The 16,542-nt window shown below is 31.9% G+C and overlaps 2 protein-coding genes across 3 annotated transcripts; one reads left to right on the forward strand and one right to left on the reverse strand.

Annotated features, from left to right (window-relative positions):
* Window positions 1–2,576: 2,576 nt before the first annotated feature.
* On the reverse strand, window positions 2,577–6,326 carry LOC133673306 (magnesium transporter MRS2-F-like). Its single transcript, XM_062094045.1, has 7 exons — window positions 5,985–6,326; window positions 5,887–5,888; window positions 5,274–5,547; window positions 4,500–4,628; window positions 3,878–4,023; window positions 3,194–3,308; window positions 2,577–3,039 (listed from the first exon to the last, which is right to left on the reverse strand). The coding sequence occupies exons 1-7, from the start codon at window positions 6,324–6,326 to the stop codon at window positions 2,758–2,760; spliced, it is 1,290 nt and encodes a 429-aa protein (XP_061950029.1). The 3' UTR covers window positions 2,577–2,757.
* A 3,069-nt stretch (window positions 6,327–9,395) lies between these two features.
* On the forward strand, window positions 9,396–15,740 carry LOC133673512 (diacylglycerol kinase 2). 2 transcript variants are annotated; one of them, XM_062094368.1, is made up of 8 exons: window positions 9,399–9,572; window positions 9,735–10,937; window positions 11,279–11,654; window positions 11,753–11,829; window positions 12,544–12,663; window positions 13,268–13,432; window positions 14,839–14,976; window positions 15,133–15,740. In XM_062094368.1, exons 2-8 carry the CDS (start codon window positions 9,825–9,827, stop codon window positions 15,283–15,285), a joined length of 2,142 nt encoding a protein of 713 aa, XP_061950352.1. In that variant the 5' UTR covers window positions 9,399–9,572; window positions 9,735–9,824; the 3' UTR covers window positions 15,286–15,740. The 2 variants fall into 2 exon arrangements, 1 of the variants encoding a protein (XP_061950352.1); XR_009835000.1 differs by lacking the exon at window positions 15,133–15,740 and having other exon boundaries at window positions 9,396–9,572; window positions 13,303–13,432.
* The last annotated feature ends 802 nt before the right edge of the window (window positions 15,741–16,542 follow it).

Here is a 16,542-nt window from a genome sequence, read left to right on the forward strand (position 1 = left end):
TCCGTCTTAGGAGTTCTTGTCGTATACGAAAAGCCACTGTGTGGTTCGCACCATTTTAATTATGACAGGTGTTAAGTTATTAGACAAAATCAAACACTCAAGTATATCATTTGATAAATTTAAAAAACTATCTTCTTCTTCAATATATATATATATATATATATATATATCTCTTTCTAGGGATTTTTATTTTTTAAAAATAAAATAAAAATGATAAAAATAATATAGAAAATAAAATAAATTGAACTATATATTTTTAAAATTTATCAATTAAATTTAAATTTAATTATAATAAAAAATTGATTATAAACAATTAGTAAAAAAACAATTAATTTCGTGCTTGATTTTAGAGATTTAACATGGTTGTAGTTGTTGATAGAAAAATGCATTTGATTAAAAGTGGTTATTGAGGATGGAGTTAGCAATAAAAGTGGTTATTGAATTTTTACTTTTATGATAAAACGTTTCTTAATAAATTTATAATTAAAAAAGATTTTTTTTATGTAGAATAAGATATAGTTAATAAAATAATTATGATTGTAAAATATATATTTTTACATTATACATGTGATTATGCATACACAATATAATATGCATGAATTTTTATATGGTAAATTACTTTAAACATCTTATAATTTGATTATTTTTTCACTTTACTACCAAATTTTTTAATATTATACTTTGAAACTTTGGTAAGAACTAGATTTTAAAAATTAATAAGAAGACAATAATATCTTTGTATATATTAAAATATAAAAAATAATCATTACGACAATAATTTATTTCTGTTTCTTTTCTTTTACGCCCCGTTTTATTAAAAATAAATCTAAAAATAAATCAAATATAAATTCATGATTTAAAAATAATTATTATTACACAAATCATTTTCTTTGTTACAACTAACCTTTTCTTCTCTTTTACGATCATTTTATGCCTTATAAAAATACCAAAAAAACAAAAACAAAAATAAAAACAAGCCGAGGTACATGGGCCTATGTTTAAAAGCCCACCCATGCGTGCGGGCCTATGGCCCCACACGCATGGGTTGTTTTTTTACCCTTTTTTTAATATATATGTTAGGTATAAATTCAAGATAAAAAAAATTATTTTGCTTGGTTGAGTTCATAATCCAAATTACAAGTTTGACAAGTTAAGTTGTAATACCCAACCTATTATTTTTTTTCTGATTTTTTTTATTGATATCTTTTTTTCATGTCTTTTTGTAAAATAATTTTTACATTTATGTTTTGATTGATATCTCTCATCTGTGATTATTTTTATTTCCTTATTTATCCTTTTTTGGATAGAGATTTTTTTATAATTATTTTATGTGTATTTAATTTTTGAAAAGATTTTTCTAATTCATCTATAATTTATTTGTTTTTATCTTTTGTATGGATGAACTTAATTTTTAGAATAAAAATATTTTTTTTAGATAATATTTCTAATATGTATAACCTTCATAATTTTTTTATTTTATTTAATCAATTTAATGTGTGTGTCTATTTTTATTATAGTTTTATTAAATAAAAAAATATTTGAATAAAAAAATTTAGTGAACACAACATAGTAAATATCTCATCTTACGAGATTAAATATTTTAATCCATACATGTTTCTCGATTTTTTTAATTTTATTTTTAATTATCATTGATGATTTTTTTATTTATTTATCAATACCTATAGTTTTTAATTTGTTTAATTACATGTATGTATAAATTTTTAAATTTACATTTATAATTTTTTAACCATAAAAATACATAAAAAAATCTACATATATAATTTTTTTAAAATAATATCTTATTCATGACATAGCACAATTCAAATAGATAGTTTTTTCTGAAGTGGTTTGAGTTCTAGGATGTCACTACCAACTCATTGCTTCGACTTCAAAATCATGATACTTTTTTTTTCTTTTTCTTTTTTTCTATTTCAAGCCTTTTGAGATACTTTCTTTATTTGGGTCATTTATGCCCGTTGAAAATGAAGGGACAAAGAGGCAAGAGCAAATCAGGTGGGAAATGTAATAATAACTTTTTTTAAAATGTTTTTTTGTTTAAAAATAAAATAAAATAATATTTTTTATTTTTTTAAAATTATTTTTGAAATTAACGCATCAAAATAATTTAAAAATATCAAAAAATTATTAATTTCAAATAAAAAACATTATTTTTTTTCAAGAATACTTTTAAAATACAAAAATAAACAGGAGTAAGTGGTATGCTAGTAGCCACTTTGTAGATACATCATTTTGTAAAAGTGTCAAATGAAATGGAAATAAAAAATATTTATTGCTGCTGGATGGTTTCTAATTTTAAAATAATGTTCTAAATAAGTCTATAGAAGCAGTGGAGATGTTGGTTCACAGCGGGGAAAGATGGGAGAGAAGGGTCGTCTTTTTTTTTTTTTTTTTTTGGTTCTTTCTCTTTAACTACTTTTTTTTTCCAAGTTTTTCAATTGGATTTTTGTTATTTTTAGAATTTAGGATTTTTGTTATTATTTCAAACTCGAGGGACCACACGGGAGTGAAATCTATCCTTTGAGCAATATGGCATTGAACCAGAAGAAAACGACAACGAAGAAGAATGCAGCGGGACTGGAAATTATAAAACAAATGAAAAGGTTGGCATTGCATGAGATTTCCTGACTCCTTCAGTAAAATTCTCCGCAGCTGTTTTCTTTTTTCCTCCTTTTTCATGGCGTGTGACAAATAAGCCTAATTAAGACCACCTACACTAAAAGAGATAGGCGAACAAGTTTACAGAGCCAATATTTTCTCTCTCTTACCCCACCCTAAAAGAACTAGAAATAAAGCAATGCAACCTCCACATGTACCGATCACAGTCTCCCAAAATTGTATTGGTTTCCCATCAAACAGTGTAACATGAATGTTCATTCCAAAGAATCCTACAACCGCAATGCCTGAATTGAGTATCATGTTTGCAGCGCTGAGGATCACTCCCATCTGCAGCAGCTGATTTTGTTTGTCGTCTAACATTATGTTGATGAAGTCCTCTGTGTCATCCACATATTCACTCATCTGAAAAGCATGAAAAAATGAAATGACTTCGATGTAGCTAAGTTTTCTCAGGAGTTTCTCTGTTATCCAACAATGCAAACTTTCCATGTAGAAGTAGATAATTAAGAATGACCAGAAAACAAGAGAAATAAGTGCACCAGGTATAGGCACGTACACCGGATAGTTTCTGTAAGATGCCATCTATTTGTGCAAAATATGCTTCCAAAAGCATCTCTAACTCTTCGATGTCTGGCTTAACGCTGGTGCTGGTTTCAGAGCAGTCATCAACACTGCAGGTGAGTTTTGTAGAGTAAATTGCACAGCATAAGACAAGTTAAAACTACTATCACAGTGCAGTAATAAAGTCTATTGTTCCAAATCAAGCATCAAGATTTCGTGCAAAATAATTTTTACGCACAGCCATTGTTGATTCCATAATAACTCAACTCTCAATAGAGTTCAATCAACTGATGTTCACGTCTCTAATTAAAAGTGTTGCATAAAATTAAGTTTGAGGGGTTAACAGCAAAGATGCTGATTGCCAAGTAACTGAGAATGCAGGGGACAGACTACAGAAAGAGTTAGCACTATAGTTTACTTATGAACAACAATCACAACCTTTTTAATTAAGGAAAGAGCATTAGTTGGGAATAATAATTGACAAGGAAGAGCTAGCAATATAGTTTGTGATTGTTGAACGATAAAACTAATGTTCTTAAATTGAGATCTTAAAGCATGATATGCCATCCATGCTGACTAGTACAGTCCAAAGGTGGCTAATTTACACCAAGTACACAAAGGTTTCGTGCAAAATATAGAGATTTTGAACAAACATCACAGTTGTGGGATTAGGAAGAACCTCTCATCATCTACTTCACGTTCACCGTCATATACTTCCTCTATGGTAGAAATTTGATCCACTGCACGAGCAACAACTTTTTCTGTCAAATACATTTCTGCCATATCATTGTCATCATCCAGCAGATTTTCAAGTTCATCCCTCACCTGCAATAAAGAGCTCATAAATTTTCAACGTAGGGTAAGGAAGTCGAACCTATGAAAATGATTGCTGATTCAGGTACTTTAGGGGTATATGCACAGACATATGACCATGCATGCATAGAAATATTAATCTTTGAAGATTAAATTATGAATAAATACCTTTTCTTGAACAATACCATTTTACTCGGTTCCAAAATCCAAACAATAGAATTTCCTAGAGACAGAATGACACTCGCAGATGCATTATGAAGAACACAAAAAATGTTTCTTTTTTATAGCCTGTATAAAACAACGACGAGCAGAAACCAATTCGCGGCAGAGAAAGAACACGCTTGCAGGAAGATCTTATGCACAGGATAGAAAGATGACATCCAATAAAATGAATCCAGTTTCACAAGCTTATGGTAGCATACTTCACATAATGGCAAGAAGAATAGGATATTTTGATAGCTACAACCATCCAAGAGCATGTTATCTACCTTTTGAACGCGACCGGATAAAGCAACAAGACGACTTTTTATCTGTCTAACACGTTCAAGATTGAGTGTGCTAATTTTAGAAGTCAGCTCATCCAAAGCAGGATATGCCTCTTCCTCCAATGTCCGAGTCTTGAAAAAAAAGAAGAAGAAAGATGCACCTCAATTTAAAAGCATATAGAAAGGAGTTAATGAGTTGAGCAAGTTAAGAATGTGATCAACATAAGGCCAGAATGGAAAGAATAAGAAATGATCTTCTCCCTTAAGGAGACACCACAATTTATTTTTGGCAAATCTTATTGGCGAGGGCCTTGGCTTGGATAATTCAAATAAAAGCAAAATTTGCTAAGAAGAAATTCATGCAGCAAAGATTTATCTTGAAATTTAGTGCCTTTTCTCATACGTCCATTTAGTCAGAAATCCTTTATTTAATATTGTTCTTACACCTGTAGATGCAATTAACCAATGAGGAATCGCCTAAATTGAGATACAAAATATATAAATTAGCAACGCTTAACTGCAAGAATTAAGACTAGCTGGTATACATTTAACAGATGATGAAATCCCAATGCTGACTGATATGAATAGTTGGAGTTAAATTGCTCCATTTCCTCGTATAAAGCTTATCAGAATTCAAAAGAATCAATAAACAATCTAATTGAAACAATGTTGATTTATTTATATCTGAAACCCAAGCAATATATAATGGTTAAACTACTTGCTTAAAAAATCAGATGATGAAATACTAATGCTGACTAATAATAGATAACCATGTACCTCAGTTTCAAGGCACCTACAAGCAGATTCAAGGCAAGCTTCAAGTGCTTTGAACTCAAAAGGAAGCGCCTTGGAACCTGCAGCTACTGAAACATTTATTGTTGAATTTGCACCCTCACCCTCTATTTCCTGACTTTTCATATTTACAAAATTACAAGTTGGAGCTCTCCTCTTGCTTAAGCTTTTTGCTGAAGAATGAAGTGTATTTAATGTGGGTGAACCCCATGTAACCTCAGCTGCGTCCTCCATTTCTTTTACCAGTATGATCCATTGCCTTCAAACAGATAACAATGAGCTCTGTTAGTTTAGAAGATTGCTTTGTGTTACCTAAAACAGAAGAGGTGATTTGCGTAAAGAGCATGAGTTCTCCTGTTCGCAAATTACATGCTAGTACTTGAAAATATATAATCAGAGAATAACTCCAGCAATTTATATAGTTATTAGCGGGGGGAAACAGTATACAAAGTTCATGAATAGAAGAACTGGAAGTAATTTTTCATGCCTACTGTTAGCTATAACTTGCAATGTCCAAATATAATGCAAACCATAGCAGTCTAAATCAATGTCCATGGTGAAACTGAAAAGCACCATACTAGCAGACAATTTGACTAACCTCTCATTACAGTTAGAAAGAACAGAACATTTGAAACAGGATTCCCTTCAACCCCTATTATGATTTCAACAAATCATATGAGAAATGAATGCACAAACCTGGTGTGGAGAAGTGACATTATTGCTACCAAAAACAATACGATGCTGAAGATCCTGAACAAACTGAACCACCAGAGGATTGTTATAATTAATCAAAAGCACTTCCTTCGAGGTAATAATAGCCCTGATGTGCTCCAAACTCACAACAATAGCCCTCTCTCGTCCCAAAATCGACGACGGATACGATAGAACCGGATCCAATGCTCTCAGATCTCGTGCAGGCAATCCAGTCCTCTTCATCATCGAGTGTTTTCCTATTTCCTCGATAGAAGACTGACCTGATTCTGATATAACTAGCCATGCCTTTACCACTGGCATTCCTTTCTTTAATTTTGTAGCCATGGCTGATGATGATGATGAGTGATTCTTCTTGATAAGCAATTAGTGATTTAGGGTTTTTTATTTTTTTATTTATTTTACTTTCGGGAAAACTGGAACGGAACCTAGAAGTGTTTTATAAGGAAAATGAAATCTGGTTGTGGTACGTGTCTTTTTTTAAAAAAAAAACTTAAAAGCGCCTTGGCGCCAGATTAGGGAAGGGAAGATGACGTGGCTAACGGAATTTCGAAATGGGTCTGTTATATATTACGGGCTGGAGTTTGGACTGACATGTGTTTAAAGGTTTATATGTTGAATTGAGAGCCAGAGTTCGGTGGTAAAGGATTTGAGATCTACACAGCAAGTCTCGAGTTAGGATGTATATTTTTATAAGAGTCTGGAACAGTTAAGGTTTTACTCACTCATCTGAATCCATAAAATTCGCTTTTCAAAGAGTAAGATTTCCTCAAATAAAAAAAAATATTAAGATTTATTTTGATTAGCATGCTCTCGCATGTGGAAATTAATATTCTACATTAAATTAAACATCATTTTACAAAATTGAATTTTAAGTTATTTTTAAAACAAAAGTAAAAAATCAATGACTAAAATTAACATTGAAAACAAATCCTTTTCCATTCGCACTATTCATAAAAAAGCATGTAAAAACTTCAATTTAATCTTTTTTTTTCTTTTACATTTCAATCATAAAACTGTATTTGTTTACATTTTAATTTCTAGTTGTTGTTAAAATAAAGACAAAATTACCTAAAAAAAAGGAGAGGGAAAACTCTTTAGTGGCCAAGTTTTGACTACCAATAATTATGATTTTGATGTTTATAAATTGAATTTTAAAACAAAAACTCAATAAATGTGATTTATACCTTTAATGATGTCCTAGAAAGTAAATAGGAGCTAGATAATTTTTTTATTTGATTTTTAGTTTTTGACCTATTTTTTTTTTGTTATATATAAGTTTTTAGAGCTCCATATAATATATAATATATTTTTTATGTTCTTAGGTTAAGAGATGTTAAAATTTAGGGATTTATTATCTAAATACTTGTATCTTGGTTTTTCAGTCGCTTGAGCAACCTCTAGTTACTAGAAAATATTGCAGGAGAATAACAAATTTATCCAATTGACTCAATTTAAAAAAAGAGTAGAGATAGACTACAGGTGGTCTATCTTAAATAAAAAGCACGTGAGCTCGTCCTTCTAGTTGCATAGCTTATTTAAAAAAATGGCCCTTAATTTTTTATTTGACTTTTTATTTTATTTTATGATAAGATTATCTTAATATAAATTTATCAAAATGATATTTAAAGAATTATCTAATTATACCATAATTTTCAAATATTATTAGAACTTTTTATTATAATTTTAACCTGTGCTTTTGTAATTATTATATATGGTTTTTAAACTTTTGCCAATGAATATTCAATTCAAATAAAATATTTGTTTTATGGTATTTTCATATAATTTTTCATATATTTGTTACTCTATATTTTTTTAATATATTCGTGTTAAAATTATTGGCGAATTTATTGATTAAAACTACCTTCTAATATTATTATAATTTTTTATTCAAAAAATAATTCTTCTAATAAAAAAACATGTATTTTTACCAAAAAAACAACAACAAAGAAACAAGTTAATAAGAAAATGAAGTTTTGATTAAAAAGATATATATTTTTTTCTCTTTATTTTAAATCATTAGAATTTTTGTGATATCAATTTTTATTATCTTTAGTTTTTATTCAATAAATCACAATGCTAATAAAAAAGATATGTTTTTTTAAATAAAAACAATACATTAATATGAAAAGGAAATCTAGACTAAAAAAATAATTTTTTTATAAATTTAAATTATTTTTTTTCTTTTGAATATCTATTTTAATTACCCTATAGTTAAATAATGTTTTTTTTTTAAGTGTCTCTCACTGCAAATCAAATATTTATATGTCCATTTATTTTTTACTTTATACAAGGATTATCAACTTTTCTTTTTAATATTTAATTATTGTTAATAACATTTTTTTCAAAACTCCATCAATTTATTTTATTAAGAACAAACAACATCTTTTTAATTCTAAATTAAAAAAATTATAGCAGTGAAAAATAAATTTACAACACTGACTTTTTCTTTTTTTTGTTAAAATTAACATAGAATCTTACCAGCAGCATAGCACGGTAAAGAATTATCAATGAAATATATTAGTGGCTCATGATGGATGATTTCAAGGAAAAAAATTACATCTAGTAAGACAAAAGCTAACCCTTTTATTTATGCAAATCATTTTTTTATGATAAAAATATTATAAAATTAACCTACATTTCAATCAGAATTATTTTTTTTTCATAAAAATTTTAAAATGCAAACTTACATTCTGGTGAATTAAAAATAAATAAATAACTTTTTTTAGATATTGGATCAAAGATTTGAATTAAAGAATTAAAGAAAGAAAGAAAGCAAATAATCTATATTTTTAATTACTAATTTAGGTAAATTTACTCATCCAATAAGAATCCTATCCAGATTCTCTATCCTGTCACATCCCGTACTGCCAGTGAACTTGAGATACAGAATCTTTGCCAGCCAAGCCAAACACGCCACTTTTCAAACACAGCACAGTAAATGCAAATAACCAAAAGATCCAAACACCGAAAAGTTTGAAAACACCAAATTTAGCCCCTGTAGTTTTTTCATTTTGATAAACAGGCTCCCATAAAAAGTTTCATCGAATTTCCCCTTATATTCATAACATTTAATCAATTCAACCCAACTAAATGGGATTGAAAGCAATACATTCTCTCTCTGTGGGGTATAAATTCTTCTAAATCGGCTTAAAAGTTAGTCCGTTTGGGTTAAAAATTGATGATATATCGGGTAAATTCGATGACGTTTTTCATAAGGGCTTAATTGCTAAAACAAAAACATATAAGGCCTAAGCTGGGGTTTTTCCTGTAAAATTCAACAAAACCCACAAATAAGCACAATCACGTAATTTGTCAGTGTCCACAACGTTTCCACCCAGCGAGGCAACCCGCGTTTTTTGCGCATTAAAAATCCCGCCCGCCCATTCCCGGTCTCTCTCTCTCTAAAACTATTAAATAAAAAAAATAAACCCTACACCTTTACTTCAAAATCTCTTTTCTTCTCTCTCAAGAAACCCGATATTCTCTCTCTCAAATCAAAATCACGATCACGATCACGATCGATCTCCTTTTGTAGGGTTCATGACCTTCTTCTCCACATCTAATTACCAGGTCTCATTTTGTTTTTGTATATCTCCCTTTTAAATTCAAATTATTGGACCTGATTCACTAATTATGTTTTAATATTCTCAATTTATCTTAGTTTGCTCAGTTCTTGCATGTTTTGATGATTATTTGCTTATTGATTTTGTTTAATTGTTATGATTTTGAAAGGAAATTGGAAATCCGAAGAAGTGAAAATCCGTTTGGTGAGGATTGCTATTTGGATTTGATTGATGGTGATGTGAGATTAGGGTATTGGAAATGATTGGATTGGGAATTTCGCTTGTACGTGTGCTTACAAGCTCTAATGATGATTATAGTGGATCTTTTATTGCCTGGTTAATTACTGCTGCTTTAGGTTTTGTAACTATTGTTTATGGATTAATTAAATGGCATAAAAGAGCATCTCAGAAATGGGTTAAAGCTGCGGCTAAAGCGAAGAAGCAAGTTTGGAAAAAGTTAAATGTTCCACGGTCTAGTCATTTATGGATTGAAGATTTAGCTTATGGTCAAAAACAGCCGTCTACATGTTGTGTTTGTTTGACTTCATTGGTTTTACCTTATAATGGCGATAATGCCTTGTTGTGTAGTGATTTTGTGCACTGTTGTGTTGTTTGCGGTGCGGCAGCTCATTTTCATTGTTCAGAGTTTGCAGTAAAGGATTGTAAGTGTATTGCACAAGCAGGGTCTTGTCATGTGCGGCATCATTGGTCGGAGAGATGGTTTAATATGGATGAGATTCCTGAGATGAATGCCTTTTGTTCTTATTGTGATGAACCGTGTGGTGTTCCTTTTATTGATGCTTCTCCGACATGGCATTGTTTGTGGTGTCAGAGGCTCATTCATGTGAAATGTCATGCTAAATTGTCTAAGGAATCTGGTGATGTTTGTGATTTGGGTCCACTTAGGAGGTCTATTCTTTCACCGCTCTGTGTGAAGGAAGTTGATGGAGGAAACAGCTTAAGTTTGATCAAGGGGGAAATTATAGCCTCTAATGTTCGTAGGCAGATGAGAAGCAAGCAGCAAAGCAGAGGCAAACAAGGAAACATTCGCTCTGTTAATGGTAAGTTGCAGGATGCAACAACTGCCAATAGAAGCCTGGATTTTGTGTTGAATGGTCTTGCTGGATTGAGGAGATGCAGGAGTGAGACTAATATCCACTGCTTAAAGAAGAATGGCAGGATTAAGGGCACACTTAATGGGCTAATGCATAATAAAGGTGGAACTGCTATCTGTCAACAAGTTAAGAAATATGCTTTGGTTGATTTGGCTCAAGATGCAAGGCCCCTTTTGGTTTTTATTAATTCCAAGAGTGGAGGTCAACTTGGGCCTTATCTTCGAAGGACACTAAACATGCTGTTGAATCCTGTTCAGGTGAGGATTTAGCTTTTTAGTGGTTGTCACAAGAAAAGTGGATCCTTAACTCCTCAAAATCTATTTTCATAATCTTTTATTGTCATGTTCCAGCAATTTTTTTAATTGTAGGCATGGTTTTTTGTTTTTGGAATCTTCATAATGTGCTCTCTAAGTGCTATAGTTCGGACTTTATCTGATTGATTAACTGCTGATGAATGTTTTTTAAGAAATAAAAAGCGGCTTTTCTTTCCTCTGGCATTACTTCGATATTGTGGTTGTTAGGAATAATAACATCTTCTCATTTACATTGCATGTAGCTTGTAGGTTATATGGCTGAATTTCATAATCCTTCACTGCAGGTATTTGAACTAAGTGGTTCCCAGGGGCCTGATATTGGTTTGGAGTTATTTAGCAAGGTGCGGTATTTTAGAGTTTTGGTCTGTGGTGGAGATGGAACTGTTTCATGGGTCCTTGATGCTATTGAGAGGCACAACTTTGAGTCTCCACCACCCGTTGCTATTCTTCCCCTTGGTACAGGAAATGATTTGTCAAGGGTTTTGCAATGGGGAAGAGGCTTCTCAATGTTTGATGGACTAGGTGGCTTAAGCACACTTTTGCAAGATATTGACCATGCTGCAGTTACAATGCTAGATCGCTGGAAAGTAAATATCAGAGAAGAGAATTCAGAAGGGTATATGGAAAAAGAGCAATCCAAATTCATGATGAATTATTTAGGTAGATATCTGGAGTTGTTACTCATGGATTTTTTTCATCTATCTGTTTCATAAATTGCTTCATCAATCTATTAACCATTGTCAATTTTGCTTTTGCAGGTATTGGATGTGATGCTAAGCTTGCATATGAATTCCATGTAACACGTCAGGAAAATCCTGAGAAGTTTAGTAGCCAGGTAGCTATATTTTTGTACAGGGGTTGTCATTTATGTTGTTAATCAATCGTCCATTTGCCTGATACTTCGCTCAAAAGAGTTTAAGTTTTCCATAGCATGCACTGTGCTGGACAGTAATGTATCAGTACAATTTTTAAAATCCAAGGGATACTGGCTCTTCAGTACAGTTTTTAAAATCTCCCTGTTTCTGAGCGGAAAAGAAGGTTCAATGCTAGAATCTTTTTTATTGAATCCTTTGTTCTCATCCAGTTTTTTGTTTGCTTGTCCTTTATATTCACTCAAATGTGCTTAGTTGACCACTTTTTTTCTTGAAATGCTAGTGGATGCGTGCTTGCTATAGGATATCTCCTGATTTTTTTTTTTCTTCTTAAACCTGGTCTGTGAGGTTGGTTGAGTGTTTTGGCTGAAAATGCTGTTGTATGTTGTCCTGCAGCTGGACAACTTCAATCAATTTCATAATCAGGTTATTAGATCTTTAGCGTCAGATATTGTTGCTAGACAATGCTGACTGCATTGTGAGACTAAAGAATAAGTAAACTATTTTGCCTTTTCTATGACGAACCCCCTAGATGCACAAGTGCTTATGGTTGCTGCAGCTTTCATTTCCTTTCTAGAGTAATTTCAATTTTATATTTCAGATAAGTGCCTTAGATCTTGTGATCTATGTTTTTCACTCAGCTTTTGGAACTTGGCTAATTAAAATGTAATGTGCAGTTTGTCAATAAACTGCGATATGCCAGAGAAGGTGCCAGGGATATGATGGACAGAGCTTGTGCTGACTTACCATGGCAGGTTTGGCTTGAAGTTGATGGGAAAGACATACAGATTCCAAAGGTAATTGATTAGATACTATCTTAGTTAGTGTTGTCAAAGGTGAAAGGCGCTAAAAGGCGCCAAGCCTGTAAAATGCCCAAGGCACTAGGCGCTCACTTGAATGAATCAAGGCGATATGCTATAAATTAAAAAAAAAAAGTAATATTATATAAATCTAAAATATATATCTTCCCAATTAAGATTAGATCATTAGAAAATCAAAAGAAAATATAAAATACTATAACATAAGTAGCAAGTAGCCAAATAGATTAAAAATCAAAATTAAATATCAGTTAAAAAATGGACAAATAGGTCAAAACATAAATTAGTTAAAAAAGGAAAGAAAAATCCTATATAAAAAAAGAACTTCAAGCAGGTGCTAGCCTTAATGCCTTGCACCCACTCGCAAGGCACTTGCCTAGGCGGCACTTCATTGAATTCCAACATCTGAGGCTAATAAAGGCGTTGGGGCCTTGCCTCGCCTGGAGCGCCTAGGCGAGTGCCTCTTGTCAACACTGATCTTAGTATTTGGGTTGTTTTCTTTCTTGTTTTAATTGCATTTAAAACATGTTTCTTTCTTTCATATTTTCAATTCTGTGTTCTTTCATCCTTCTCTTCCCTCCAGGATTGTGAGGGTTTAATTGTGCTGAACATTGGCAGCTATATGGGGGGTGTAGATCTTTGGCAAAATGACTATGAGCATGATGATGATTTCAGTCTTCAATCCATGCAAGATAAAATGCTTGAAGTTGTAAGTGTCCGTGGAGCATGGCACCTCGGAAAACTTCAGGTTTGTCATTTTCTGAAAATAAGTTCCCTCATATCATTCACTCTTTGTATATGAGAGATAGTTGTAAGTGTTTGTGTAGTTTTTCATCCAAGGAAACTTCAGATTTCTGAGCTCCTGAAAATATATATCTCCTTATCATTTACTTTGTGCGTGCTAGTGCTATGAAACCAGGCCTATAGTTTATTTAGTTTATTATGGAGGTCCCTTGGTTGCAATCCGCTGTTGGATAATTTTTCTTAGGCCCCATGTTAGAGTGGGTTTTCAAGTGTCTGAATGGTTGGAAGGGAGCTTGTTTCTCATTGTGGGATTTTATTACCCTCATTCAAATGTATGTCAATCACTATGTAGAAGCCCTGTCATGGTATTCAAGTGGATAGAGCAAGATGATGGCAGATCTTTAAAGGGTGGGGCCAGGGATGACGGGAAAAAATCAATTGTTGAACTGGAAGGTTTGCTCTAGGCCAAAAAAAGGCAATGTTTAGTAAACTGGCTATCCATAGTTCTCTTTTCTGTACACATTTCCTCATTTGTACAGCAAATCCAATTTCTAGCTTTTAGAACATGGATGGTGGTGGTATCTATTGGGATCTTAATGATAGAGAAATACAGGACTTTGTAATTTCTGTCAGATTCTAAATTTGTCATTTTCTCTTTATCCAAGATGGTTGGATATGGACTCTAAGAATAATCTTAGGAATTTTCCATACAACCTTTTCACACATCTTCTCTGATCTATATTCTATCTTCTCCCTCTGGTCAGCTGTATCTAGAAAGTCGCATAAGGTTCTCAGTAAGATTATTACCGATTGACCTATTTTAGTTGAGAAGGGAAGGAGACCTCACAGGACATTTCCGCATTGAGGTTTGTTTCATGTGCATTAATTTGGGAAGATGCATGGCCATGCTTCTCTAATATTGTTTCAAGGCTTGGGATTTGTGTTATAGGCTTTTTGCATTTTACTGAGAACATGGGGTAGTTCTGAGTAACATGGCACGATTTGATCTTCATGAAATTTGTAGGATTTGAGAACCGAAAGAATTTAAAATCTTTGGGAAGTATTATATATTCTTGTGCCTTGTAGCATTTGGTTGGAGCGTGTTCTGTTATCTTTAAAAATCATGTTCACTTAAATAACTAGGAGTGAATAATCTTCTAAGCCTGTTTGTGGTGCCTGCTTTTTAGAACGTGGATGTTGCATGCAAAGGGTCCTCCTTTTTTTTATGTTGCTCTCCTGTAAAACTTCTGATTCTGTAGCATATATTTTTTGTTTGTTTCGTTTTTCTTTTGTTTTGAGAGGAATATTACAAATGTTTGTTGATATTTTGTTTTGTATTAAGTTACAAGAGATGTTCTTTATTATTATTATTATTATTATTATTTGCCTAACGCTCATTCTATTGTTCAGGTTGGACTTTCACAAGCTATGAGGCTAGCACAAGGGAAGGTAATCAGGATACATGCTTCAAGCTCTTTCCCAGTTCAGATAGATGGGGAACCATTCATCCATCAACCTGGTTGCTTAGAAATAAAACATGATGGACAGGTATTACACGAGGGTCCTTAGGATTTTACAAGTGATTCACTTCGAATGATTATAGCATTTATTGCCATTCTAGTCTTTTATTGATAATCTCTTTTTTTCATCTGGCCCTTTCTAAACTATAATTCACGGATGTCTCGTTCGTTCGGTATGTTTCAGGTGTTCATGTTGAGGAGAGCCTCGGAGGAGCCCAGAGGCCATGCAGCTGCAATAATGACAGAGGTCTTGGCAGATGCTGAGTGCAAAGGAATTATCAATGCATCTCAGAAGAAATTACTTCTCCAGCAATTGGCCCTCAATCTCTCCTCCTAGATTCCAATTTCTAAACCCCTCCCCCCTTTTTGCTTCTTAATTTCTCACATTTTGTCCCACTAACACATTGCCTGTCCTCCTCCTCCTCCTCCTCCTCCTCTTGAACCCACTCTCTTACCACGGAGGGATTCCACTTTCACATCCTTCTTTATTTCCTTCTTTCTTTTTTGATTTTTTGACCACAGCGGGATTTCCTCTTTACCACATATTTTTTTTTTTTTTTTTTTTGTAGAGGCTGTAGTGAAACCCAAAGGTGAGATTGACAGCCACACGAAATGCAAACCAGCTGACACCGGAGCATTGTAAATGGAAGCTATGAGAGATTAATGACCGTTTTGTTCCTATTATGATAATGCACTCCTTGCATGTTAAAAACAGAAATGAAACAAGAGAGAAACGTCTGTACCCTTTAAGTTTTTCCCATTTGATTTCCAAAATCTTTTTTGGCGGCTTCACTCGGCAAGATAGAAAATAGCTAAAGTATACGTTGTTTATTACATATAAACTAAAAAAAAACAATGATTGGATAATTTTGACATATTAAGAAAAATATGTTTAATAAACTCTAGAAAAATTAAAGTATACTTTGTTTATTACATAAAAACTAAAAAGTAATTAAAATAAATATTTCAAAAAGATCAACAATTTAAATTAAAATATGGATAAAAAATATCTCTTTAATCAAAATTCGTCCCTTATCAATGCGTTCCTTTTTATCATAAATTCTTTTGATCAAAAGTGTCTTTTAAAAAAAAAAAATCATAAACCTAAACACAAGTTTTAATTAAGAAAATAAAAAAATGATATTTTTTTTACGCCAATGTATTTAAAAAATATATAAGAATAACAATTTTAAGAAAATAAAAACAGATCAAATCAAATGAAAAAAATAGATATTTGATGTACATTTAATAATAAAGACCCATATATAATTATTGGGGGGGAAATTGTTAATATTACATTAATTTTATTTGAAAACAATTGACATTATTGAATAATTATTTAAACATCATTTTAATAAATTTATTTATTAAAAAAATCTAATAATAAAATGCCTAAGAAAAAAATAATAAAACAAAAAAGTAAAGGGCTATATACACATGGGTTGAAAGTTTGGGCCTGCATGCCTAGCCAACATTTAAAGCATAGGTCAACGAACCTAAGTATTTTTATTTTAAGGTAGACGGGTTAATTTGTCATCCCAGATGGATGATGTTCCACTAGCCTACATAGATTACATGTTGTTTGTCTCCAACA

This window comes from Populus nigra, chromosome 14, assembly GCF_951802175.1.
Source record: "Populus nigra chromosome 14, ddPopNigr1.1, whole genome shotgun sequence".
Classification (NCBI taxonomy): Eukaryota; Viridiplantae; Streptophyta; class Magnoliopsida; order Malpighiales; family Salicaceae; genus Populus; species Populus nigra.